The sequence below is a fragment of the Microcaecilia unicolor genome, chromosome 3, assembly GCF_901765095.1.
Source record: "Microcaecilia unicolor chromosome 3, aMicUni1.1, whole genome shotgun sequence".
Taxonomy (NCBI): Eukaryota; Metazoa; Chordata; class Amphibia; order Gymnophiona; family Siphonopidae; genus Microcaecilia; species Microcaecilia unicolor.
The window spans coordinates 256,741,633-256,767,804 of record NC_044033.1 but is presented as its reverse complement, the minus strand read 5'-3'; the positions used below and the strand labels follow the sequence as shown (position 1 = coordinate 256,767,804).

General features: G+C 45.3%; 1 protein-coding gene across 1 annotated transcript; it reads right to left on the bottom strand.

Moving 5' to 3' along the window:
- Positions 1-26,172, bottom strand: RRAS (RAS related). The gene is made up of 6 exons (XM_030195430.1): positions 25,907-26,172; positions 20,464-20,551; positions 10,350-10,452; positions 2,760-2,868; positions 1,457-1,575; positions 1-927 (listed from the first exon to the last, which is right to left on the bottom strand). The coding sequence occupies exons 1-6, from the start codon at positions 26,009-26,011 to the stop codon at positions 840-842; spliced, it is 612 nt and encodes a 203-aa protein (XP_030051290.1). The 5' UTR covers positions 26,012-26,172; the 3' UTR covers positions 1-839.

Genomic DNA, 26,172 nt, shown 5'->3' with positions numbered 1-26,172 from the left:
AAGGGTTTTGTTCCTTTAATAGACAGGATCCTTTATAAGAAGCACCAAGCAATGTCTCTACACTGTTAGTGGAGTGTATTTGCAGGCAGGGGGGCTACAAGTGGGACGTTTGGCATGTGTGGTTGTTTTCTGGAAAACCCCTGAAGAAGCAGGGGGAATCCTCCATGGGATAAAAGGAGCAGCTCTCCCGTCCTCCACTCTTGAGAGGCCACTTTCCTATCTCCAGAAAAAGAAACCGGGGGGGGGGGGGGGTTGACTTTGTGGCTCCATAGAACACCCAGACCTGTTCCCTCCCCCCCCCCCCCTTTCCCAAGGTTGAAACCTCCCTGTTTTCCTAAGAGAAATGGTGTGAGGGAGTGAATTTTGGCGAGAGGGGAGTGTTTGTAGTGTTCCAGAAAGGACCCAGGTGAACTCATGGGGGCAGAAGGTGAAGCACAATATCTGCTGCAGTGTGTGCACGAAAAGACACCCTCTTCCCGTCCTCTCAGCTTTAAATACCTTTCCCCGTACAAAAAGAGCAATATAGAATCTCTCTAGATACAGTATGTACATATACACAAGGCACATATTTACATGCAGTGGCCTCAGTACATGAACTCAGACTGCAAAGATTAGCACTGCAGCAGGTTCACATAAAGGGGAAGCAGGACAGCTCACACCAGCTGTCATTTTGGACAAAAGCGCTCCCCTCCCTCTGCATTGGCTCTTCAGAACGAGGCACACTGTAAAGAAGGCGCGAGAATCCCCTGGCGTTTGAGATCCTTAGGGTAGAGTAAGAAGAAGAGGTGAGCCTCCCTTTCAACCCCATTCCTGCGCTCCGCACGGGTGCTGCCAGAGGGTTATAAAAGGACGCAAGGGCAGCTTTTGGCTTCTTTCTGCTTTGGGCTTAACGTGGGGGTAGGAGGACTCTCCAGTTCCTGGAACTTCCTGCAAATGGATGAAAAGATTATCAACATACAAAAAGATATACGTAACTTAGCATTGTTATATACTGTATCAACCAATGGCTCAAAACGATTTACAAAGCAAACATCAGCGAAAATTGTACAAACAACTTAAAAACAATAGACTAAACAAAAACTGTTAACATGCTTCTAAAATAGCCAAAGTTCCATTCGAAGATCTATTGGCAATAAAAAAAATTACAACTACTGCAAAACTAAACAGCTTTCTGCGGGAAGGAGGATGGTGAAGGAACGGAAAACTTGTTCCTATGGATCAGCCTAGCTGTCACTGCTGGTCTTGCAAAAAGCTAGAGGAACAAGATAATCTGGACAAAGTCCATACAAAAATTTAAAAAGTAAATGGGAATATAGATTACAAGTGAGGCATCCTTGCTCTGTCTACACTGACTGCAGGAGACCAGAGCTGGAGCTGTTCCCCACTTTCCCTTTAACCCCCCCCCCCCCCCCCCCCCCAAATTTCAAAGAGGATTCAGAGGTCTTAAAAGCCATACCTGATCGCTCTAACTAACTCACAGAATGACTCATCCACGTTGAGTCGGATCTTAGCTGAGGCCTCCATGTACGGGATCCGGTTTTCACGTGCAAAGCTCATCACTTCCTCTTTGGACACCTGCTCAGGAATAAAAATAATTGGAGAAAGCAAGGTTTGCACGTTAGTAGTGGATCTCCGATCTCCTCAGACTAACAAGCAGCAACCCGCTGATGTGTGGTGGAAAAGGCAACCTTGAAGATTAGAGAGCAGCCCCAGGAAATTATTCCTGCCACTGGGGGGCAGTGCAGAAAGAGCTGTATGATCAATCGGGGCACAGGATTATTCTGCAGGGAAAGTTTCACTGTTTAACTCTGACTGCGTGCAATTTTCATTAACCTGAGTAGATGCTGCTTCAGGATTTGTCACATATCCTCTCCCTGATACAATTAAGAACGTAAGATCATAAGAATTGCCATACTGGGACAGACCAAAGGTCCATCAAGCCTGCATCCTGTTTCCACCAGTGGCCAATCCAGGTCACAAGTACCTGGCAAGAATTGAAGACAGTACAATACATTTTATGCTGCTTAATCTAGAAATAAGCAATGGATTTTCCCCAAGTCCTTCTTAATAATGGCTTATGGACTTTTCTTTGAGGAAGTTATCCAAACCGTTTTTTTAAATCCCGCTAAGCTAACTGCTTTTACCACATTTTCTGGCAACAAATTCTAGAGTTTAATTACACGTTGAGTGAATAAATATTTTCTCTGATTTGTTTTATTCAGGAGGAAAGAAAAATTTAGAGGTCCTTTTACTAAGCGGCGGTGAGCACTTCCACACTTCTCCTTCTGTATTTTTTAGCGTTGGGGTCGGAGAGCAGGCCTTGCCCTGTGCTAATCTGTCAGTGCGTCTACATTGCCGTACGCCGACCGAATAGCGCATGGTTAGCGCATAAGCCCTTTCCGCCTACTAAGAGCTCACACTTTAATTTGGAAATTCGTACCTGGCCATTAATGGGAAAAATGGAAGTGTGGCCACGCTAAAGCGAAGCAACCCACACACTAATCATAGCACATGGCCCCTTTTAGCGCAGCTTAGTAAAAGGACTCCTTCATCTTTTATTTCTACAGAGTATCCAGGTCACTTTTTTTAATAATTGAAGAATTTCTCCAAAGAGCGCCTAGAAAATGATATCAAAAATATTTAGGTGCACAGTTTTGGCTATTCTGTTTCTAAAATTTTTTCCCAATCATTCCAGCCAGTCTGAAGGATGTTTTTTGCAGGGAGGTCCCACATGTGTGGTGAGACATTTTGGGTCTCACCTGTCTCTGGAGGTCCAGGTCCGCCTTGTTGCCCACGAGGATCATGGGGAACTCGTCTCTGTCCTTCACCCTGAGAATCTGTGTGTGAAACTTGCTGATCTCATTGAAACTGGAAGCAGAGGATGAGAGAGAAGAAAACCAGTCACAAAAGGAGAACTGCACCTACCCGAGACGAGAACTTTTCTTTGCCTGAGATGTGCAGAGCAGAATGAGGTCCTGCTGCTCCATTTGCAATTTTTTTTTTTTTTTTGTAATTATAACAGGATTTTTTTTTTTAAATATTCTATCCTGCCTCTTCTACAGCTGAAGGCAGCTTACAGCTACCATCTATATTAATAAATCCCACCTTGAACGTTCTGAAGCTCACTCCAAGGCAGAGAAGCACAAAAATCCTGTAGTATTCATAGGCTAGGACCAGTCACCCTCACTCACAGACCCGCCCTCAGCCACGCCCCATCTGTACATAAAACGCTACCTCAACATTCTGAAGACAACCTGCTGAAGCCATCTGCAAAATCCCTAAACAGTTCGTAAGTTCATGGTGGTGAAGCCATCCAACTCACCATGTCTCTCTGCCCCGCCCTCGAGGGCGGAACACAGAGAGTAAAGGGATCCATAAAGGCACCCCTACCAACTGGCAACCCCCTCCAACAAACAACGACCCAGGCAGGGGGAGTGTTTCCATATTCCTCCCCCTGCCTAGGAATCGCTACAGACTGCTGGCAAACTCCCCAACCACACGACCACAAAAGCCACCCGCAACCCCCCCACACACACACAAACACACACATACATAAACACACACACATAAACACACACAAACACACGTACACTCAAACACACAAACGCAAACACACACACAGAAACACACAAACACATACAAACACTACTACTACTACTATTTAGCATTTCTATAGCACTACAAAGCATACGCAGCGCAGCACACACATAAACACACACACACAAACAAACGCACACACAAAAACACACAAACGCAAACACACACACATACACACACAAAAACACACACACACAAAAACACACAAACGCCAACACACACACACATACACACAAACGCAAACACACACACACATACACACAAACACATACACACAAACATACACACACACAAACACACACAGAAACACACACAAACACATACACACACACAGAGAAACACATACACACACACAGAAACACACAAACACATACACACAAATGCAAACACACAAACGCAAACACACACAAACACACACACGCAAACACACACAGAAAACACATACACACAAATGCACACAAACGCACACACACAAACGCACAAACAAACGCAAACACACAAACGCAAGCACACAAACATGCAAACACACAAACAAATGCAAACACACAAACACACGCAAACAGAAACACAAACACACACACATAAACACACAAACACACACACATAAACACACACACAAACAAACGCAAACACACACAAACGCAAGCACGCACACAAAAACACAAACGCACACGAACACATAAACACACAAACGCATACGCACATAAACACACACACACAAACACACACACACAGAAACACACAGAAACAAACACACAAACGCACACACGCACAAACACATACACACACAAACACAAACACACACAAACACATACACACACACACGCACAAACACATACACACGCACAAACACATACACACACACAAACACACGCACACGCACAAACACATACACACACACAAACACACGCACACAACACACACAAACACACACACACAAACAGCCTCGACGGTGCACCTCTAAGTGCCCCCCCGCCACATCGCCACAACAACCCGTGCAACGGGGCATCAGAAAGCCCCTACCCCCCTTGCCACATCACCCAACCCCTCCCCTGCCGCATCACCAAGCCCCTCCCCCCCATCGACCGCCTCGCCACCCGCGACCGCTAATACAAACTCTGCCCGGCGGCTGCTGCTGCTGTTTCTATTCAGCAGCAGCAGCCTGTACATAAAGAAAACAAACAAAAAAACAACCTCCTAAAACGCACCTCCGTGAAGAACCATCTCACACTGGCTGACGTCTCTGCAGCCGCTCCTCCTCTCCCCTCAACGTCAGTGCCCCTGCCAGAAGACCCCGGAGAAACACCTAGACGTCAGAGGGGAGAGGAGGAGTGCATGCTGAGACTTCAGCCAATGTGAGATGCTTCTCAACGGAGGTGCGTTTTAGGAGGATTTTTTTTTGTTTTCTTTATGTACGGGCTGCTGCTGCTGAATAGCAGAAGCAGCAGCCGCCGGACACAGTTTGTATTAGCGGTTGCGGGTGGCGAGGGGGTTGATGAGGGGGGAGGGGCTTGGTGATGTGCCACGGTGGGGGGGGGGTCGGGTGATGCGCGAAGGGGGGGACAAGGGGCTTTCTTTGGGTGCTGCGCCGGCTGGGGGGGGAAGGGGGGGTCTCGGACATGGGTGGCTGGAAGGAAGCAGGGGGAGGGGAGGGTCGCTGCATATGGGTGGCTGCAGGGGGGGCAGGGAACAGGGAGATAGGGATGGGGCTCCACACACCACATGGGTGCCTGCAAGGGGGACAGGGGATACAGGACGGACACTGCAGGGTGGGCAGGGGGACAGAAGGGTTGGTGGTCATCAGGGGGGACAGGTGGGTCGATGGACATGGCTGGCCACAGGGGAGGAACAGGGAAAAAAGGAGAGGAGTGTCCTCAGACATGGGTGGCTGCACAGGAGAGGAGGGTCGCTGGACATGGGTAGCTGCAGGGGGGGCAGGGGGACAGAAGGGTCGCTGGACATGGCTGGCTGCAGGGGGGACAGGGGAGAGAGGAGGGACGCTGCACATGCGTGCCTGCAGGGGGACAGGAGGGATGCTGAGGGGGGGGGGGCCTGAGACCACTTGGGTGGCTGCAGGGGGAGCAGGGGAGACAGGAAGGACGCAGCAGGGGGAGAGGAGGGTTGATGAGCATGGGTGGCTGCAGGGGGATGCTGGACATAGGTGGCTGCAGGGGGAACACGGGGAGAGGAGGGTCGCTGCACATGCCTGGCTGCAAGGGGGCAAGGGAGAGTGAGGGGGTTCCTCACACCACACACGCAGTCGCTCATTCTCTGTCTGCCACATACACTGTCACTCACACACTCACTGTCTTTGTCCCTCTCTCTCACACAGTGTCACACAGAAACACAAACACTGTCTCTCACACACTCTCTCTCTCGCACAAACACACACTCTGTCTCTCTCTCTCTCTCTCGCATTCTCTCTCTGACACACACGCTCCATCTCTCACACACGCTCTTTCTGAAACATACACTCCAAGGAAAACCTTGCTAGCGCCCGTTTCATTTCTAACAGAAACGGGCCTTTTTTACTAGTATATAATAATTCAAAAAAATATATGTCACAAATAAAATACACTAAAATCTTTGCTTAAACCTCATAATATAACATCCATGTCTAAGTAAATCACAGCGTTTACTTCAACATCTAAACAAAGGCCTGCTGAAAAGGAAATGCTTTTAATTGTTTTTCCAAAAGTGATTCACTGGTTCTGTTGTAAATCACTGGATTATTCCATTTCTTAAGATGCTATGTAAACCACTTTGATGGTTCGACTAAAGGGCAGTTTAGCAAATAAACTGGAACTTAGTAAATGCAGTGGTAAGGTGTTCCATAATTTTGGGCCAGTAATCATAAAAAATAGAACCTCTATTTTTCCAATCTTACATGTTTAGATGATTTTAAAACGTATCCTCCACAACACTTGGAAGCCAGTGTAATTACATTAAAATTGGAGTAATATGTTCCTGACGAGGGGGTGGCCAAGAACCACTGGTGCCACCCTTCTCAGCTATGAGATGAGGCACCATTAAATGAGACATTTCCCCATTCCTTAACGACAGTCTTCATAAACTTGCTGTCGGAGTGTGTTTCTGTCAAGACTACATCCTGCACCCCTCTGTCCTTGTGGAGGCGTTAGAAGCCTGTGTATTCATTGGATAATTGAGGCATCTGCTTCAGAACGGAGATACAATTTCAGCAACTCTTCATCACATCCCACTGCAGGAGAGGAGGGGGGTGCTAGGCCCCCAGTGCACCAAAACAACCCGGAATGATTCCTGTCCCGGTCTCCAGCATCAGTAGCTATATGAGACCCAGGTGAGATAGAAAAGAAATCGAAGACAAGTTCTCCCCAGGGTCCACTAATCTGTTAACTCTCTCTCTGGCCTAGCTCAGACAATGGCTGTTCCCTGTTGTCCACAAATCAACCGAGCACACCCACCCCTTCAATTTGTCTCCTTCACTTGTAACTGATTTAACTACTTAAGTATTGCCACACTGGGACAGACCAAAGGTCCATCAAGCCCAGCATCCTGTTTCCAACAGTGGCCAATCCAGGTCACAAATACCTGGCAAGATCCTGAAAAAGTTCAATACATTTTATGCTACTTATCCCATAAATAAGCAGTGGATTTTCTCCAAGTCAATTTAATAATGGTCTATGGACTTTTCCTTTAGGAAGCCGTCCAGACCCTTTTTAAACCCCGCGAAGCTAATTGCCTTTACCACATTCTCTGGCAACTTCAGTTTCAAGATTTCATGTCTCCCACATCATCATCAGTCACCTTATCTCCCTGCAGGAAGGTTCTCTCTCATGGTAACTCCATATCCCCCCTCCCGGTCCATTTTCTTAGTAACTCCCATTTAACAGTTCCCTGGCACTGCTACAGACCTATTTTTAACACTATAATGATCTGCCACAGGGCAGCACTTCCCTGGAACACATCCCACTTATGCATTGTGCAAGAGACCCTGTCAGTAGGGATTCAGACTACCTCACACCTTTTCAGGAGTAGGTCAAGGTGAGTTAAATTAAGGTACACTAGGGGGCTCATTTTCAAAGCACTTAGACGTACAAAGTTACATAATAGTAACCTACGTAACTTTTAAGTCTAAGTCCTTTGAAAATATGCCTCCACATATCTTCCTCTCCCTATTAAAAGTTTGTATCTGAAGCAATGGAGAGTTGTGACTGAACTGGTCTCCACTGCTCTACTCCTTTACTCTCTCATGCCATCCCTTCCAAACTTTGACACACTTGACCATCAAATCCTTATTGGTTACCTGTGTCTCTTGGTTTCTCTGGTTCCATCATTCTACCTATCTAACTCTTGTCTCTCCATCCTCTTTTTCTGTAAGCATCCCTAAACAACAATCTCGTTGTTCTTTTTCTCTTCTGCCTGTGGGTATTTTTCTCATTCCTCCACTGATAATACTCAGCCCTTCACCCCATGCCCCCTTCCCTGTTTTTGCTGCTTAACTTCTCCCCTTTCTGACTTTTCTTCCTACTGTCCTGCAAACAGCCCCACTAAAAACCTTATTCTCCATTTTCTAACTGTACCTATCTTAATTCCACCAACTTCCTTCTGGCTTCCTATCTGTTGGCTGACCTCCCTCTCCACGTCCAACCCTGCACAAAGTTTTGCTATTACAAAAATAATGCACCCCTATCTCTCTCTTCCCTTATTTCCACCCTGCATTCGGCTCTTTGCTATCAGCTCTACCATATTGATGAGGTTCCCATGGCCCTTGAGTTTAAAGCCTCTCTTATACTGCTGTAACAGTCTTCGTGTTGTCTCTCTGACTCTGCACGTCTTCTGCTCCAGTTTCTACAAACGTTTATTGCATGCTCCTCTCAGTTCCCTATTAAACATCACACCATGCTCACCATGTTCTCTGTCTCTGGACCGTTTCACTCTCTCTTTACAATTGCACCAGACAATAAACCTCAAGTTTTTGTGTTCACATCACAACAAGCTTTCCCCTCGCATTCTCCCTCTCTCGCTACCTATTCCTCCATCTTTAGAGTTCAGATTTGGATTATAGATGTGATTACAGTAGAACGCAGATCATCCGGACTTCCAATTATCCGGACCTATTATCCGCCAATACCTTCCCAGCCAATCCTTGCGGTCCACACAGAAGCCCTGCCCTTTCCTGACTCATACGCAGCAGGAAAAAAAAGCCCTTTTTGCCTTGCTATTGTGGGGACGTGTGACATCTTTAATGCTGCCAGTGGTTCAAGGAGTTATCGTTTCATTGAAACAACTTTACAGGAAACAACTGCTTTAAAAAAAAAAAAAAAAAAAAACTTAGTTTGACAAAGAAACAAAGTGGCATAATCCAATTCATAAGAGAACTGAACATAAAAGATTGCTCTTACTTGGTTGCTGATGCTTGGAATCATGATAAAAACCAAACCCTGAAAAACGCGTGGAACATAATTCTAAACAGACCAGAAAGACCCGGAGAGGGAGAAGAAGAAGAAGATGTCCTTGAAAACATTAGCAGACATCTTGTACAGGTTCCTAGTTGCTCTGATTGTGATGTTGAGAATGATGATGATCACCAGGTTGATGTTGATGCGGGACCGACACATGCAGAAGCTTTTGAATGTTTAAATACAGCGATGGCTTGGCTGGAAAAGCAGGAAGAAAGCAGTGCAATCCAGCTCCTTTTTCTGAAAAGACTACGCGATCTTGCAGCAGAGAAATGAAAATCGGCCTTGAAGCAATTAAGAATTACTTCCTTTTTTTAGTGTACAGTAGTGTTATATACATTATGTACAAGAAATGCAGCACTGCACTTTTTAAAAACTACTTTTTGATTACTACTGTATTTTATACTTTTTTCTGCAAACATATTAATGAAAATAGAACTAATGTTTAATATGCAATGCTGTAATCTTGTTTTCTTTACAGAAATTTGATGTGTCCAATTATCAGGATTTACGATTATCCACACCACCCTTTGAGAGGATAGTCCGGATAATCAGCATTCTACTGTATTTGCCTTTCCAAATTCAAGCCCAAGGTTAATTTACATAGAACTGCAGGACATGTCCCCCTGCCCAAGAGGGCTTAACTGCATTTCGGGTTCTAGTCCATCCCCAACATAATGTGTTTTTGGGGGGCTGTGCTGTAGAGAATTGCCCTACCCAAGCAAACAAGGAAGGGAAGCATCTGATTTATAATACCTGAAAAAGTTAATCAGAAACCATTCTGTAGCCACAAGCAGCCACCTCGGGGTATCCTTCTGGCCTGATTGTTGTCGCAACAGTCACACACTTAGGCACCGATACCCTGGGTAGATCTGAAAGTTGAGTATTTTGCCTCCTGGCTGTGAGCCACGAGGAAGGGGACACAGCTGGGAGATGTCAGTCTCGATGGTATCCTGGCAGTGTTTCTCCTTTCCCTTCTCGTAAAGCGTTCTGACCCTTTCCCTACTCCTAACAGGGCTGGCGCTGAAACAGATGCTGTATCCTATCCCCACGCTGTGTGTTCAGTCACTGCCCTGTAGCACCTCTCCCTCCTCTGCTGACCTAAATTCCACAAGACTTTCCCAGTGGGGTAGAGGTTTTTAGAATATCTACCATAAACATGCACTAGGATATCCATGGAAATGTTCCTTTCTGTATCTCTAGGACCCCTTCACCGCACCCAGCTGTGTCCTGCCAGATCTTGCTCCCTCCCCTTTGCGTTTCCTCCCTTGTTTGGTAAAGCTGTTAAGAGAATGCAGTGCTCACACTTACCTTCCCCTGTCATTAATGGCGAAGACTAGAAGAAATCCCTCTCCTGTGCGCATGTACTGCTCTCTCATCGCTCCAAACTCCTCCTGGCCAGCTGTATCCAGAACTGAGGGAACAGGGACAGAAGAGGAATTCAGTGGTTCACATACCAGGGATGACAGAGAGATCCAGCCATTGCCCCTTTTGTTCTCACCCTCCTACAGACACAGCTTGGGCTACCTCCATTGGGTTGAAGGTGTGGTGCAGGTTGCCGCTAACTTATGCATTTAACCCTTTATCATCAGCCCAATATGTGAAAGCAGAATATGGTCCAGCTTCACTACCTAAGCAATGTTAATGTTATGTTCCCCTCGACACCTAAAAAAATAGGTTTGGAGTGTATTACAATTTGAAATAAAACCAGTGTACAAAAGTGGGAGCTCACAATATAATAGCTGGATTAATATAAAGAAAAACATAGCATCAACAATTAATTAGAAAGCACATTTTCTAAACAAATTGCGAAAGGATAAGTAATGTAATTGACATTTCACTAGAGTTGGCAAAGAATTCCAAGTTTGAGAGGCTTGATTTGAGAATAGGGCCGTAAAACGTTTCTTGGAATATGAGCCCCTATAAGTAGGGAATGATGTTTAGATTATTTTGAGTTCTACACCTGGAAGTTAATATAGCCAACATGGGATAGCTAGAGGCCACTCAGTAAATATTTTGTACAACCCAAGTATATAAAGCCAGCACTGTTCTTTTGCAAGCCGAGGCTTGCACACAAACCTATTTCATGGTCGGCAAGGGAAGGGCCTGGCCCAACCCCCAAGAAACAGCAAGGACCTGTAGTGCAAGCAATGAGGATGCTCTGTCAGGTCATGGAAACCAGGGCATCTGTGGGGACTCTGTAAAACTTTTTGGTGGAAGTTCACTGCCAGCTCCTCAGCCTTCACTGAAAGGTTTTACAGGAAAAGAAAGAAGAGCCTACAGTAACTCACTTTTCTGAAGAGAAGTTCCTAGAGAAATGGAAAACACCACACATCCCCCAAAGGAGCAAGGTTGTATTTTTTGAGTTTGAGGCCAGGACCTGTGAATAACACTTATTCACTTGTTCAGTGCCCATTTTGTTTTCATCATTCACACAATAGATAACTCCCTAATCCCTTATTTGTCCTAATTGTGTGTCTTGAATAGATTGTGTCTCCATGTTTTGTGTATTTCGCTGCATAAGTCTACTAGCACTATAGAAATGATAAGTAGTAGTAGTTTTGCTGAACTTTCTGCTGGTTCCCACAGTGAAATCCTAACTTGAGGCTTGTTTCTCCAACCAAATCACACAATCAGCACCTCACTACAGGGTATGGAACTGAATTTGTGTGATGCAATATTTCTCAAGGGGTTTCATGTCATTTTTTAACTTGAAATGACAGGGAAACTCCCTTACACCCCTGTGTTTCTGTCATCAGTAGTATGCACTAGGGCTTAACAGTGTGTCTTATTTATCAAATGATGCTTACAAATTGTCTTACTGATAAATAAGATACATGTTTATCAACAGATGCATTCCTGGCAATAATGAAAAGAAATAAAACAAAAAAACAATTCTATAAATTTGAGTAACTAAATGCAATTAACATCTTTGGCCTTCAGACCCCTAATACAGGATTTCACAACTCTGACTTCAATAAATAAGATTAAATATAGATAGTTATTTCTTTTTTTTGGGGGGGGGGGGAGGGGGCCGAGAGAGAACAGGGACAAAGCTACACCTTGGGTAATAAGAGAAGCTGAGAGGTTTTCCCCCCCACTACAGGGTCAGTGCAGAGGACAGGACGCTGGGGCATCCCTCTCTCTATCCCGTCAGCACCAGATCCTCCTGTGGCATTCCAAGCATTCCAGGAAATCTGCCCAGAAATTCAGCAGCCACACCCAGGCCTGCCCCTTCCATCTGCTCTTGCTTCAGCTCCAAAACCCTGAGATCTAGAGCCAAGGGGAGTGTGAATGTGTGTGCCTCTCTCTCTCTCACACAAGTTTCATTTCTAGAAGTTTTTCCATTTCTCAGCATCACTTACAGTAACAAAAGCCTGTGTGATCTTGCTGTCAAGTGGTTTTTGTGAATTCTAATACAGTCCAAATTTGAGCCCTTGTGGGATGTTCAGCACCTTCAGAGCTATGCCATCTTACATGGACCTCAAGTTAACCAAATAAGACAGTTTGGTATGGTTTTGCTCTTCTCTTCCCTCAGTATTACAGAAAAGTTTCAAATTTTGGAGCCTCTGGGCAACACCAGATTGTCAAAGAATCTCCACTGAAAGTGGGAAAATGTGGGATATAAATGCAATAAATAAATAAATAAATAAATAAATAACCCTTGCAGAAGAGGGTGAGAACACCTCACTCTACCACATTCAACTACGGACTTCACTGCTGAGGAAGAAAACCTAACACATAATGGTTATCAATGGTCCTGCATTTTAATAAACCGTTGTGGTGCACAGAGTCTGTATTAATTACTTTCAGCAGGGGCCTTTCCGATTCATGGAAGTAGATGAGAAATTGCAACCAGCGGTGGACTGAAGAATCCCACAGGACCTTGTGATTAAAAAACTTATCAAACTAGAAGGGGAAGGGAAGGGAAGAATACATAAAGGGTAGATTACCAAAAGACACCAAGAAAAAAAAAACAAACGACATCACCAACTACCGCCCAGTAGCATCTATCCCATTAGTAGTCAAACTAATGGAAGGACTGGTGACCAAACAACTCAATGACTACATAAACAAATTCACTATACTACATGAGTCACAATCAGGATTCCGACCCCTACACAGCACTGAAACAGTACTACTCTCCTAACCAAATTCAAGCAGGAAATAGCAATAGGCAAGAGCATTCTCCTCCTCCAATTTGACATGGTTAACCATAACATATTACTAAGACTCCTAGATTACTTCGGAATCAGTGGTGACACTCTCAATTGGATTACGGGTTTTCTAACCACAACATCATATCAAGTGAAATCAAAAACTAACATATCGTCACTGTGGAAACCAAGTTGTGGAGTACCGCAAGGATCACCATTATCACCCATCCTTTTCAACCTCATGATGACTCCACTAGCCAAGACCCTATCCACCTAAGGCCTCAACCCATTTATCTACGCTGATGACGTTACATTATACATCCCATACAAACATGATCTGGTGGAAATCACCAACGAAATCAAGCTAAGCTTAAACATCATGAACTCCTGGGCAAATGCATTCCAACTACATACAGAAAAAACACACTGTCTCATCATCTCATCCCGCTACAATACATACCAACCCACAAACATTAACACCCCAGGCAGGATACACCCTCCCTGTCTCAGACAGCCTGAAAATTCTCAGAGTAACAATTGACCGCAACCTATCACTAGAGACCCAAGCGAAATCCACCATAAAGAAAGCGAAGATACTTACCTGTAGCAGGTATTCTCTGAGGACAGCAGGCTGATTGTTCTCACATGTGGGTCGGCATCTGCGGTGGCCCAGGAACAGAGCATTTTTCCCAGCAAAAATACATAAAGCTTTGTGACAGCTTCCGGAGCGTGAGGGACTCGTACCGTGCAAGCGGTACCGGCGTCGGGGACCGCACCACAGGCCTTGAGCCAGCTGCCGCTTCCATTGACGGTACCAAGGTTTCAAGCACCCCCGGTACTGAGGCAGACTGATGTAGCAGCCCCTCCAGAAGGCCTGGAAGAATGGCTCAGATGTGCTCGTCTAGAGTCGCTGTCAAGGAAGGCTATGGGGTCAGTGGAGAAGTCGGCATCAGAATCTGTGGAGGCCTGGGAGGCGGTACCGGGCTGTCCAAAGATCGACGCACCAACACCTCTTGTATGGAGGGTGAGCAGTCCTCCCAGCGTCGATGCTTCTTGGATGCCGAATCCCTCGACGCCCCGGAGCTCCCGGTACCGTGCCTCGAAAGAGACCGATGACGATGTTTATTCGCCTTCGCTCGAAGTACGTCACTGGTACTCGGTACCGACAAGGAGGATTCAACAACGGTTGGTCCCGGTGGGCTTGCACAGCAGGAGCCTTCGAGACGTGGTGATGTCCGGACAGCCATCACCTGTGCTCCCGATGTCAATGCCATCCCCGGTGCCGATATCGACACCGAGGAATCAGTCGGAGCTCTGAGAAGACAGTCCCAAAGAGCTCTTCTCGACGCCTATGTCCGCCTTTTCAAGCTGAGACACAACTTACAAGCATCTGGGCGATGGTTGGGCCCAAGGCACTGGATGCACCACTCGTGTGCCGGTCAGTACCCGTGATCGACCGCTGGCACCGAGCACACTTTTTGAAGCCTCTGGGAGTCTTCGATGACATGGGCAGAAAAATCGCAGCGGCGAAATCAAAAGGCTCAATTGTGCCAACAGAGGGGCACAAAATGAGAACCGCATACGCGCGACCTAAGAAGACCACGACAAAAGCGAAAGGAAACTTAAAAAGGGGAAAAAATAAGAATATAAGGTTTTGTTTTGTTTTTTAACTGGAAAAAGAAAAAGATAAAAGAGGCAACTTAAAACAAAAAGCGCGAATAAAGAGCACGAAGACGCTAAAGTCTTTCTCTGGGCCTGAGGGAGAGAGACCGACACGCAGCCACTCTCCTCCGTGGAAAAAGAAAAACTGAGGCGGGAACAGACACGCGCAGGCGGGAAGATGGCTGCGCATGCGCAGTGCGAGTCCCTCGTGCTCCGGAAGCTGTCACAAAGCTTTATGGATTTTTGCTGGGAAAAATGCTCCATTCCAGGGCCGCCGTGGACACTGACCCACATGTGAGAACAAGCAGCTGCTTGTCCTTGGAGAAAATGTTTTTCTCAATGTGGAAACTCGAACGCATAAAACCATTCTTCCCGAGGGAAATATTTCGTAACCTGGTACAGTCCATGCTACTAAGCCACGCAGATTACTGCAATGGAATCTACGCAGGATGTGAGGATCAAATCATAAAGAAACTCCAAACCGCCCAAAACACAGCAGCCAGGCTTATATTTGGAAAAAAAACGTTTCGACAGTGCCAAACCACTCAGAGAAAAACTGCATTGGTTACCAATTAAAGAACGCATCACTTTCAAAATCTGCACGACTGTTCATAAAATTATTTACAGTGAGGCACCGGGATACATGACAGACCTCATCAATCTGCCAACGAGAAACACTATACAATCTGCACAATCATACCTAAACCTCCACTACCCAAGCAGCAAAGGTCTTAAATACAAATCCACCTATGCAACCAGCTTTTCCTACCTAAGCACACAACTATGGAACGCACTGCCAAAAGCTGTAAAAACGAAGCTCGACCACCTAAATTTCCGGAAAGCACTAAAGACAGACCTGTTCAGAAGAGCATACCCCACCGACCCAACATAAATATATCTGGTCACCCGAGACACAACATAACCAAAGACCGTAACGGACATTACCTGCCTCTTCTTCCCCATTTCCCTCTCTAAGTTCCCCCCAACTGCTCCCTACCATACATGTATGTACCCCATTATACCACAATATCACTTTGTATTCATTTATACCATGTATTTGTTCAGACCGTAATCGGCTAACACCTTTAACGGTTATATGTAAGCCACATTGAGCCTGCAAAGGGTGGGAAAATGTGGGATACAAATGTAGCAAATAATAATATCAAAATATAATCATCTCCACTGAAATAAAAATGATGCAACGATCAGTGTCTAGCTAATTTAAATTATTTAATTTCCATAAATAATTCCCAAAGGAGGAAAATAGGGCCTCACAGAGCTCCTAGACTAAAAACTGTCTAATGGAGCTGAAGCGGATACAGAATTATGCTCTACGGTAGCACTGGAAAACTGAGACTGACCGTTTCAAATGAATGTGCGCTACCAAGACCCTGAAACAGTTTTTCAAAACGCTGGCCATCGTTGGCTTGGAGCGGCAGAAAGAAACAGAGTTAAAGTCCATCACTCTAGTGTGAAAGATAAGTGTTCATGCTGGTTTGATATCTAAAGTGTAACAATTGTCAGATTCAGTACAGAGTATGAGCAGCCAAGACTGACACCTCCTATATAGCTTTACCAAATATACTACATATCATAAATTAACCCCACCCTAATTACAACCCCATCATAGTACACCTGTTCATACCCATTTCAACAAATCAAGATGACTTTTATTCTCTGTAATAATTGTGGTGCTTTAGTTTCAAGACCAAGCTTCTGGAGACTTAAAGCTTGTCCTATCTGTCTTCAGCTTGCTAGTTTAAAACAGGAGCTCAGCAAAGTAAAGCAGGAATTGAATGCACTTAAAGCAACTTCTAGGACTGCACAAAATCATACTGCACAGAATCATACCAAATTCTCACCACTGCCTCAAAGGATAATACCACCTAAGAATAGATGGTTCACAGTAGGCTCAGGCAGGCTTCGTTATGTGACACAGAAGCATCCGCCCTCACAAGTTTTGCCCCTACAAAATTCCTTTGCTCCACTACAGCACTGTGATGCTCCTGAAAATAAAACTGAGGCGGAAGAGAAAGAAAAAGCAAAGAAGGTGGAACAAAAAGATATGAAGGTACCCAAAGAGAAAAGACACCCCCAAATCACTAAAACCGAAACACATACTAGGAAATGTAGATGGAAAGTGATGACCACAAATACTCGCAGTCTAAGCAATAAAGTTCATGACCTTCATGCCCTAATCTTGGAGACAGACTTGGACATAGTTGCAATCACAGAGACATGGCTCAATGGTTCCCATGAATGGGATGCAAACATACCAGGCTATAATCTTTTTAGGAAGGATAGAGAGGGGCGTAAAGGTGGAGGAGTAGCTCTGTATGTGAGAAATGATATCACAGCAACTGAAATGACAGGGAACTGGGGAAAGGAAGAAGCGATATGGATCACCTTAAAAAGAGAGGATAGAACCTCTGTCCATGTGGGTGTTGTCTACAGACCCCCGACACAATTGGAGGACCTAGATAAAGATCTGATCGCTGATATTCAAAAGTTGGGGAAGAAAAGAGAGGTGCTGTTGGGAGATTTCAATCTGCCGGATGTAGATTGGAAGGTTCCGTCTGCGAAATCGGAAAGCAGTAGAGAGATCGTGGATGCTTTTCAAAGTGCTTTGCTCAGACAAATGGTGTCAGAACCCACGAGGGAGGGAGCGACTCTAGATCTGGTACTCACAAATGGGGATAATGTGTCAAATGTCTGAGTGGGTGGCCACCTGGGCAGCAGTGACCATCAAACGGTTTGGTTTGATATGACGGCTGAAGAGGAGGGTGGCCACTCAAAACTCAAAGTCCTGGATTTCAAACATGCTGACTTTAGTAAAATGGGGGAATACCTGAGGAAGGAGCTGATGGGATGGGAGGAAATACAAGAAGTGGAAGGACAGTGGTCCAGGCTGAAAGAAGCTATAAATAGGGCCACGAACCTTTATGTAAGGAAAGTAAATAAAAGCAAGAGAAAAAGGAAACCGATATGGTTCTCCAAGCAAGTGGCTGAGAAAATAAAGGCTAAAGAGTTGGCGTTCCAGAAATACAAAAAAAACTCAAGAAAAGGGACATGAGGAGGAATACCGGATTAAACTGAAAGAAGCCAAGAAAGAGATACGTCTGGTGAAAGCGCAAACGGAAGAACAAATGGCTAGAAATGTAAGGAGGGGTGGCAAAATTTTCTTCAGGTATATTAGTGAAAGGAGAATGACTAAAAAGGGAATTGTGAGACTAAAAGATACTGCGAACCGCTATGTGGATAATGATGAAGAAAAAGCAAATTTGCTAAATAGATATTTCTGTTCTGTTTTCACAGAAGAAAATCCTGGAGAAGGACCGCGATGGACTGCAAAAAGTACAAATGAGATTGAAGTGGATAGAGCACCGTTCACGGAAGAGAGTGTGTATGAACAACTTGAAAAGCTAAAGGTGGACAAAGCCATGGGACCAGATGGGATCCACCCTAGGATATTGAGGGAGCTCAGAGAGGTTCTGGCGGGTCCTCTTAAAGATTTGTTTAATAAATCCTTGGAGACGGGAGAGGTTCCGAGGGATTGGAGAACGGCGGATGTGGTCCCTCTTCACAAAAGTGGTGATAGGGAAGAAGCTGGAAACTACAGGCCGGTAAGCCTCACTTCTGTTATTGGAAAAGTAATGGAAGCGATGCTGAAGGAAAGGATAGTGAATTTCCTGGAAGCCAATAAGTTGCAAGATCCGAGACAACATGGTTTTACCAAAGGGAAATCGTGCCAAATGAACCTCATTGAGTTCTTTGATTGGGTGACAGGAGAATTGAATCAGGGACGAGCTATGGACGTAATCTACTTAGATTTCAGCAAAGCTTTTGACATGGTTCCCCACAGGAGGCTCTTAAATAAACTGGATGGGCTGAAGATAGGACCCGAAGTGGTGAACTGGATTAGGAACTGGTTGACGGACAGACGCCAGAGGGTGGTGGTGAATGGAATTCGCTCGGAGGAGCGAAAGGTGAGTAGTGGAGTGCCTCAAGGATCGGTGCTGGGGCCGATTCTGTTCAATATATTTGTGAGTGACATTGCCAAAGAGTTAGAAGGCAAAGTTTGCCTATTTGCAGATGATACTAAGATCTGTAACAGAGTGGACACCCGGGAGGGAGTGGAAAACATGAAAAAGGACCTACGGAAGCTAGAAGAATGGTCTAAGGTTTGGCAATTAAAATTCAATGCGAAGAAATGCAAAGTGATGCACTTAGGGAGTAGAAATCCACGGGAGACGTATGTGTTAGGCGGGGAGAGTCTGATAGGTACGGATGGGGAGAGGGATCTTGGGGTGATAGTATCTGAGGATTTGAAGGCGACGAAACAGTGTGACAAGGTGGAGGCCCTAGCTAGAAGGTTGTTAGGCTGTATAGAGAGAGGTGTGACCAGCAGAAGAAAGGGGGTGTTGATGCCCCTGTATAAGTCGTTGGTGAGGCCCCACCTGGAGTATTGTGTTCAGTTCTGGAGGCCGTATCTTGTTAAGGATGTAAAAAGAATTGAAGCGGTGCAAAGAAAAGCTACGAGAATGGTATGGGTTTTGCGTTACAAGACGTATGAGGAGAGACTTGGGGACCTGAACATGTATACTCTGGAGGAAATGAGAAACAGGGGTGATATGATAAAGACGTTCAAATATTTGAAAGGTATTAATCGGCAAACGAACCTTTTCCGGAGATGCGAAGGCAGTAGAACGAGAGGACATGAAATGAGATTGAAGGGGGGCAGACTCAAGAAAAATGTCAGGAAGTATTTTTTTCACGGAGAGAGTAGTGGATGCTTGGAATGCCCTCCCGCGGGAGGTGGTGGAAACGAAAATGGTAACGGAATTCAAACATGTGTGGGATAAACATAAAGGAATCCTGCTCAGAAGGAATGGATCCTAAGGAGCTTAGACGAGATTGGGTGGCAAAGCCAGTGGCGGGAGACGGAGATGGTGCTGGGCAGACTTATATGGTCTGTGCCAGAGCCGATGGTGGGAGGCGAGACTGGTGGTTTGGAGGCGGGGATAGTGCTGGGCAGACTTATACGGTCTGTGCCAGAACCGGTGGTGGGAGGCGGGGCTGGTGGTTGGGAGACGGGGATAGTGCTGGGCAGACTTATACGGTCTGTGCCCTGAAATGGACAGGTACAAATCAAGGTAAGGTATACACAAAAAGTAGCACATGTGAGTTTATCTTGTTGGGCAGACTGGATGGACCGTGCAGGTCTTTTTCTGCCGTCATCTACTATGTTACTATGTAAACATTTAAACAGGAGGTTTTTTTGAGCCTATGATGAACAGAGGATAATTCTGTATCTGCTTCAGCTCCATTAGACAGTTTTTAGTCTAGGAGCTCTGTGAGGCCCTATTTTCCTCCTTTGGGAATTATTTATAGAAATTAAATAATTTAAATTAGCTAGACACTGATCGTTGCATCATTTTTATTTCAGTGGAGAAGATTATATTTTGATATTAATTTTTGAAGTGATTTTTCCACATCCTACTGGTCAAGGTATAGCAAATAATAATAATACATGGCACCTCTGCCCCTTGCTCCTCCTCGACACTACTACCCTCCTCCCCATTAGCACCCAGGAATTCTTCACTTACTGTCCAGACGGGTTTGTTTGCCATCAATGGTGCAAATTTTGGTGTAGGAATCCTCAATCGTTGGGTCATAGTCCGAAACAAAGTAAGACTGTAAAAAAAAAAAAGAGGATGAGAACTAAAGCTAAAGGAGTCCTACTGCAAGCTAACCTCCAAAGCTACAGCCTGCGCTAAGGCTTTTGCTGTTAGGTTGGATCTGGGTATGGCTTTGAAGCAAGTACGATAGAGGTGATACAGCCACAGGCACAGTAGACATTCTGATTTAATGACACTCGACATGCAGAAGGCAGTGCCAGGAGCAGAGTGGGGATTTACAGAGGTGCTGTGGGTTTTATGACTTTGTGTAAATCTCATACAGTGAATAGATCATGCTCAGATTCAGCTGAACAGGGGTACAAGATGAAGTCATCCTGGCTCTCTGCCTTCATACTGGAGTGTCTGGCAGAGCAGATCTCAAATCTGTAAGCAAGGAAGGAGGGTAACAGGCCGACCTGGACCCATTCATTCTCACCAAGTTCGATAAATGAAATGCATTCAGCTCTTTCTGCATCAATTTTTTTCTTAAGTCTTTCAAAAGTACAAAGACTAGGGGACACTCAATGAAGTTACATGGAAATACTTATCAAACAAAAAGGAGGAAATATTTTTTCTCTGTATGAATAGTTAAGCTCTGGAATTCGTTGCCAGAGGATGTGGTAACTGTGGTTAGCACATCTGAGTTTTAAAAAAGGTTTGGACAAGTTTCTGGAGGAAAACTTCATAGTTTGTTAATGAGATGGACATGGAGGAAGAAACTGCTTGCCCTGGAATTGGTATCATGGAATGTTGCTACTAACTGTGTTTCTGTCAGGTACTTGTGACCTTAACTGACCACGGTTGGGGGCTGGATGGACCATTAGTCTGACCCAGTATGGCTATTCTTAGGTTAATATTAGCAAATCTGAAATTATGCTTTGCAGATGAATTCTTTGGCTTGAGGGATATGATTCACTGTCCATACTTAGGAATTCATTTATTTATTTATTAATTCATTCATTCCATTATTTTACCCTTCCTCCTGACAGCGCCCAGAATAGATTACACAATTACACTGTAATATAAAAAAAAAAAAACACCCCAACAGTACAACATCTAACAAAATTAAATTAAACAACGGTTCCAGCCTAACAATTTCCATTTCAACTCATTAAATTGCTAGATTAAAACAAGTTAAGTTGTTTTACAGCCTTACAAAGAGGGAGGAAACCTTGTTCCACAACCAGCTCCTTTCAGTTAAACTCATCTCACTCTGAGAACGTAATGATCGCTTAGGATAGAAATTGGCAACTTATCGGAGGAGTAGCCAAACCTTGAGTGGGAGGGGGGGGCCTGAGCCCAAAGTGGGGGGGGGCACATTTTGCCCCTACTCCCTGCTGCAACCCCACATACCTGGGCTGGCAGGGGTCCCCAAGCCCCACCAGCACAAACCTTCAGGCGATACTCAGTACCATGCTGCCTGCCCTTTCACGCTCCAGCACATATGCTCAGTTGTAGTGAAACTGAGCAAGTGCAAAGCTCGTGTACACTCAATTTCATTAAAATCAAGCATGCGCGTGAGGGAGGGGGAAGCAGGGCAGGGAGTGTGGTGGCAAATATCACCACAGGAAAGACTTAGGCACCCCCACCAGCCAAACCAGCAGACTTTGGAGGCCCAAACCCAAATTGGGGGGGGGGGGGCAGGCCCCCTGTGGCTACAGCACTGTTTGAAACATATCTTGGTACCATGCCATGAAACACTTTAAATGCCAACACCAGCGTTTTGAAAATGCAGCGTTTCTTAACATAGTAACATAATAAATGACGGCAGATAAAGACCTGAACGGTCCATCCAGTCTGCCCAACAAGATAAACTCATTTACATGGTATGTGATACTTTATATGTTTGTCCTTGCCATTCTCAGGGCACAGACCCTAGAAGTCTGCCCAACACTGTTCTTCTACTAAATTCTAATTGGCAGCCAATGTAAAAAAAAGAAAGAATAGGTGAGATAAGATCTCCTAGACCTAAATTCGTCAAAAATTGAACAACTGCATTTTGAACAGACTGCAGTCTCTTAGAAAAACTGAGCTCTTAACAGGCTGAGAAAGTTCCTTCACTGTGGTCCCTGTTCATTCCCTTCAGGTGTGGGGAAGGGGCAGGGTGCAACTTGTTTGAAGTACAATGGCGAGCTTTCGCTCTGTCGCTTTGTGTTTCAACATTGTTTTAAAGTTTCTCTCCATAGATGACAATTCCAAAGACAGGATGCTGCACCTCTCCATGGTTTCCACATCTGTTCAACGCCCTAATTTTTGTACATGGTACATTTTTTAGACTGGTACCCTGTGTCTTAGTACATTCGCTGTGTACTGGCCATTTACACTCTCAACATATGACTTTTTGCCCTCCCTTTTCTGTGAACCCACTCTTTTCCCATCTCGCCAAGTGTGAGCTCTCCAATGCTGAATTCAAGGTGGTCTTAAAGCTTTCCCCCTCTTTCCACAGGCCTTTGATGAGGTTGGGGTTCAGGGAAAGTGACACCCACCCACCTGCTGTCCCATCCCAGCTGCATATTTCATCCTGATAATGACCTCCCATTGGCTGATGCACTATGATAATGACCCCTGATGGTTGGTCCAACTTCATGACCACCTTTCTTGCAGACAAATGGTGCTAATGACCCCTGATGGCTGATACAACCTTATAATGACCCCCTGCTGGTTGATACATGCTGGTAATGACCCCCTGATGGTTGGTACAACCTCATGATGACTCCCCATGGCTGACTGGCTGGCTGATCTGATGACACCCCCCCCCCCCTTTTGCTAGCTTGCTGCTGCTTTATTTTTCCTTTAAGTTTTCTCTTCTTCTCCAGGTGCTTTTCATTTTATTTGTTTTCTTTTCAACCACTTTGATGCTTTTTTTTTTTTTCAAAACATACTGAAGAAAGCATTTCAAAAGTTAAACTAAAAATTCAGTTTCTGAAAAAAATGAGGTACGTCAAACAAGCTATAAAAACATCTTTTTGGTAAGAATTTTTGTGTAGTAAGTGCTTAGCAGCTTAACTCATTCTCCCTTCTAGTCCATATTTAGGATTTGTTTACATGAACTGCAGTGCAGAGCTGTTAAATGTCCCTCTAGTGCCAGCCAAGCCTTCACATGCCTTCAGACTCCATCTGTACAGCAGGAATGCCCTACACTCCCACAGCAGGGCTTTGAACCAATGCTCAGACTTCATTCCTACAGCAAGAATACCCAATGCTCCCAGCGCCTGCCTTTGAACAAATGTTCAGACTTAATTCGTACAATATGAATACCCAATACTCCCACAGCTAGACTTTGAACCCCCAGTGTATTGCAGTAATACCCCATCATCTCGGATGCCCAGATCGCTCTCAAACGGGGGTAGCAATAGAAGAAAGGGAAATGGGACTTGATATACCGCCTTTCTGAGGTTTTTGCAACTACATTCAAAGTGGTTTCCATATATTCAGGTACTTATTTTGTACCAGGGGCAATGGAGGGTTAAGTGACTTACCCAGAGTCACAAGGAGCTGCAGTGGGAATCGGAACTCAGTTCCCCAGGATCAAAGTCTACTGTACTAACCACTAGGCTACTCCTCCACTCACACAAAGCAAAACAAGAAAAAGCAGAAACGTATAGTTCAACAATCAAATCTGGTTTGATTTTTCCTTGATTAGACACCGAAGAGAGCAGCTAAAGCCACATAAGATGCACAGAAACTGAAGAAAGGACAGTGCCAGGAAAGGGGGAGAAGCATGTGGCCTCCTCTGGTCCCTGAATGTCCTCTCCTAACACCCCAGGAAGAGATGCAGCAACTCCTCCCCATCACTGAGAAGGGGAGACCAAACCCCAGCCAGACAGAGAGAACTGTTCCAGGACAGCAGGCCTGCACTGGAGCTCCAGAAACAAAACCAAGACGAAAGCGGGTCATAAAGAGAACTATTTCCAGGACAGCATGCCTGCACTGGCCCTAAATTACAAGAGTACTGGAGCTTCAGGACCAGAGTGGGTCACATTGAAGAAAGGGGCCATGTTTCAAGAAGCTCAGGGTCTGGGGTCAGGATGGCAGGTGAACAAAAATCCCGGGAGCCCTGGGGAAGCAAAGGGAGAGACTGCTGAGGCTCACTCGTCTCCCTTTCAAATACCTGCCCAGTGCCCCTACATAACCAAAACACATAAAACCGCACTCACTGTTCAACAATGCATCACTACAGCCACTCTGAATTCCCTCCCCCTTCCCCTACCTCACCTTCTCATCTCCCGCAAACTTACCTCACTCATACCTTACTCACAGAAAATGTATACCAAATGCTTGCCTGTTATTATATACCGCCCCTCCTGTTTCCCGCGGGTTCCCTCCAATGTATCGCCCCTTTTAGTTTCCCGTTCTTTCCTTCCAATGTCTCAATGATCTTTTCCACTATTATATTCCTTGTTACAAAACTTGTCTCATAACACTTCATAATGTAATCCATAACTGAGCTGTAACAAAATGTACTTCCAGTCTTCATAACGTACTGTAAGCCACACTGAACCCGCAAAAAGGTGGGAAAATGTGGGGTACAAATGCAATAAATAAATAAAAATAATAAATACATTTCCTGCACTTCCCTGGTTCTTCCTTCCTGTTGCAAAGGGGCAGTGATTTTTACCCCTCTGGAACCTCCCCACCAACCATTAGGACAATAATTAATTATCAAGGACAATATTGTGTTAGCTGTGTATCAGGAGAATGGTGGGTGGGCTGGCTGCACCCCCCCCCCCCTCCCCTCCCCCGATTAACACCCTGGTGCTGCACAGTACTGCTAGTCCCATGGGCCATCTGCATCAGAATTCAAAATATCCACCACGAAAAAGCAGACGATAAATCCGTATATCCCCAGTGCCCGGTGTATGTAAATACAAAGAAAGAACCTCTCCATCCCCTCTCTGGATTCCGTCCCACCTCAACAACAAAACATCTTGTCCTCCTCTACCTCTCCAATAACATCCCCCAGGGCAAAGGGAAGCGCTTCCCCTCCCTCCCTCGCCTCCACCACTCCAGCCACATCCTCCAGGGATAAGGGAATCAGCTCCTCTCCCTCCCTCCCCCGGCCCGCAGCAGGTCTCAGCCGGCTGCCATCTCTTTTTCACTTTTGGTGGGTTTACTTTCTTGCACCAATAAGTTTGCTGCACAGTCTTGCTTACCCCGATTCCAAATTAGACAAACTGGGGCCAACAGAGAGAAACACGACAAACCTTTCGGGCTTTAAATGGTGCGAGAGATCAGAGTCCCCGGGACGCTAGTGGATGCTTTTCTCCAACCTTCCCTTTGGCTGCATTTTTACACGTTTATAAACTGCAGAAAGACGCGCAGATCAGAAATCTCTTCTCTGCTTTTAGGAGCCCCCAGTCGCCCTTCTTACCTGGATGAACTGGATGGTGAGGGCGCTTTTACCGACACCCCCTCCTCCAACTACTACCACTTTATACTTCTCCATGGTGAGGGCAGCGGACTCCTTTGTAGTCATCTTCTTCTCGTTAGCTCTTCCTAAGTCCTGGAAAGTGCTTCAAAGCATTTACAAAAAGCCCACTTCAGCCTTGCAAACTTCCCATGAAGTCAGTTCCTTCTAATATGGCTGCTTTGGTCGTTTTCCTTTTCTCTCTCTCTCTCTCTCTTCGGCATGGTAAT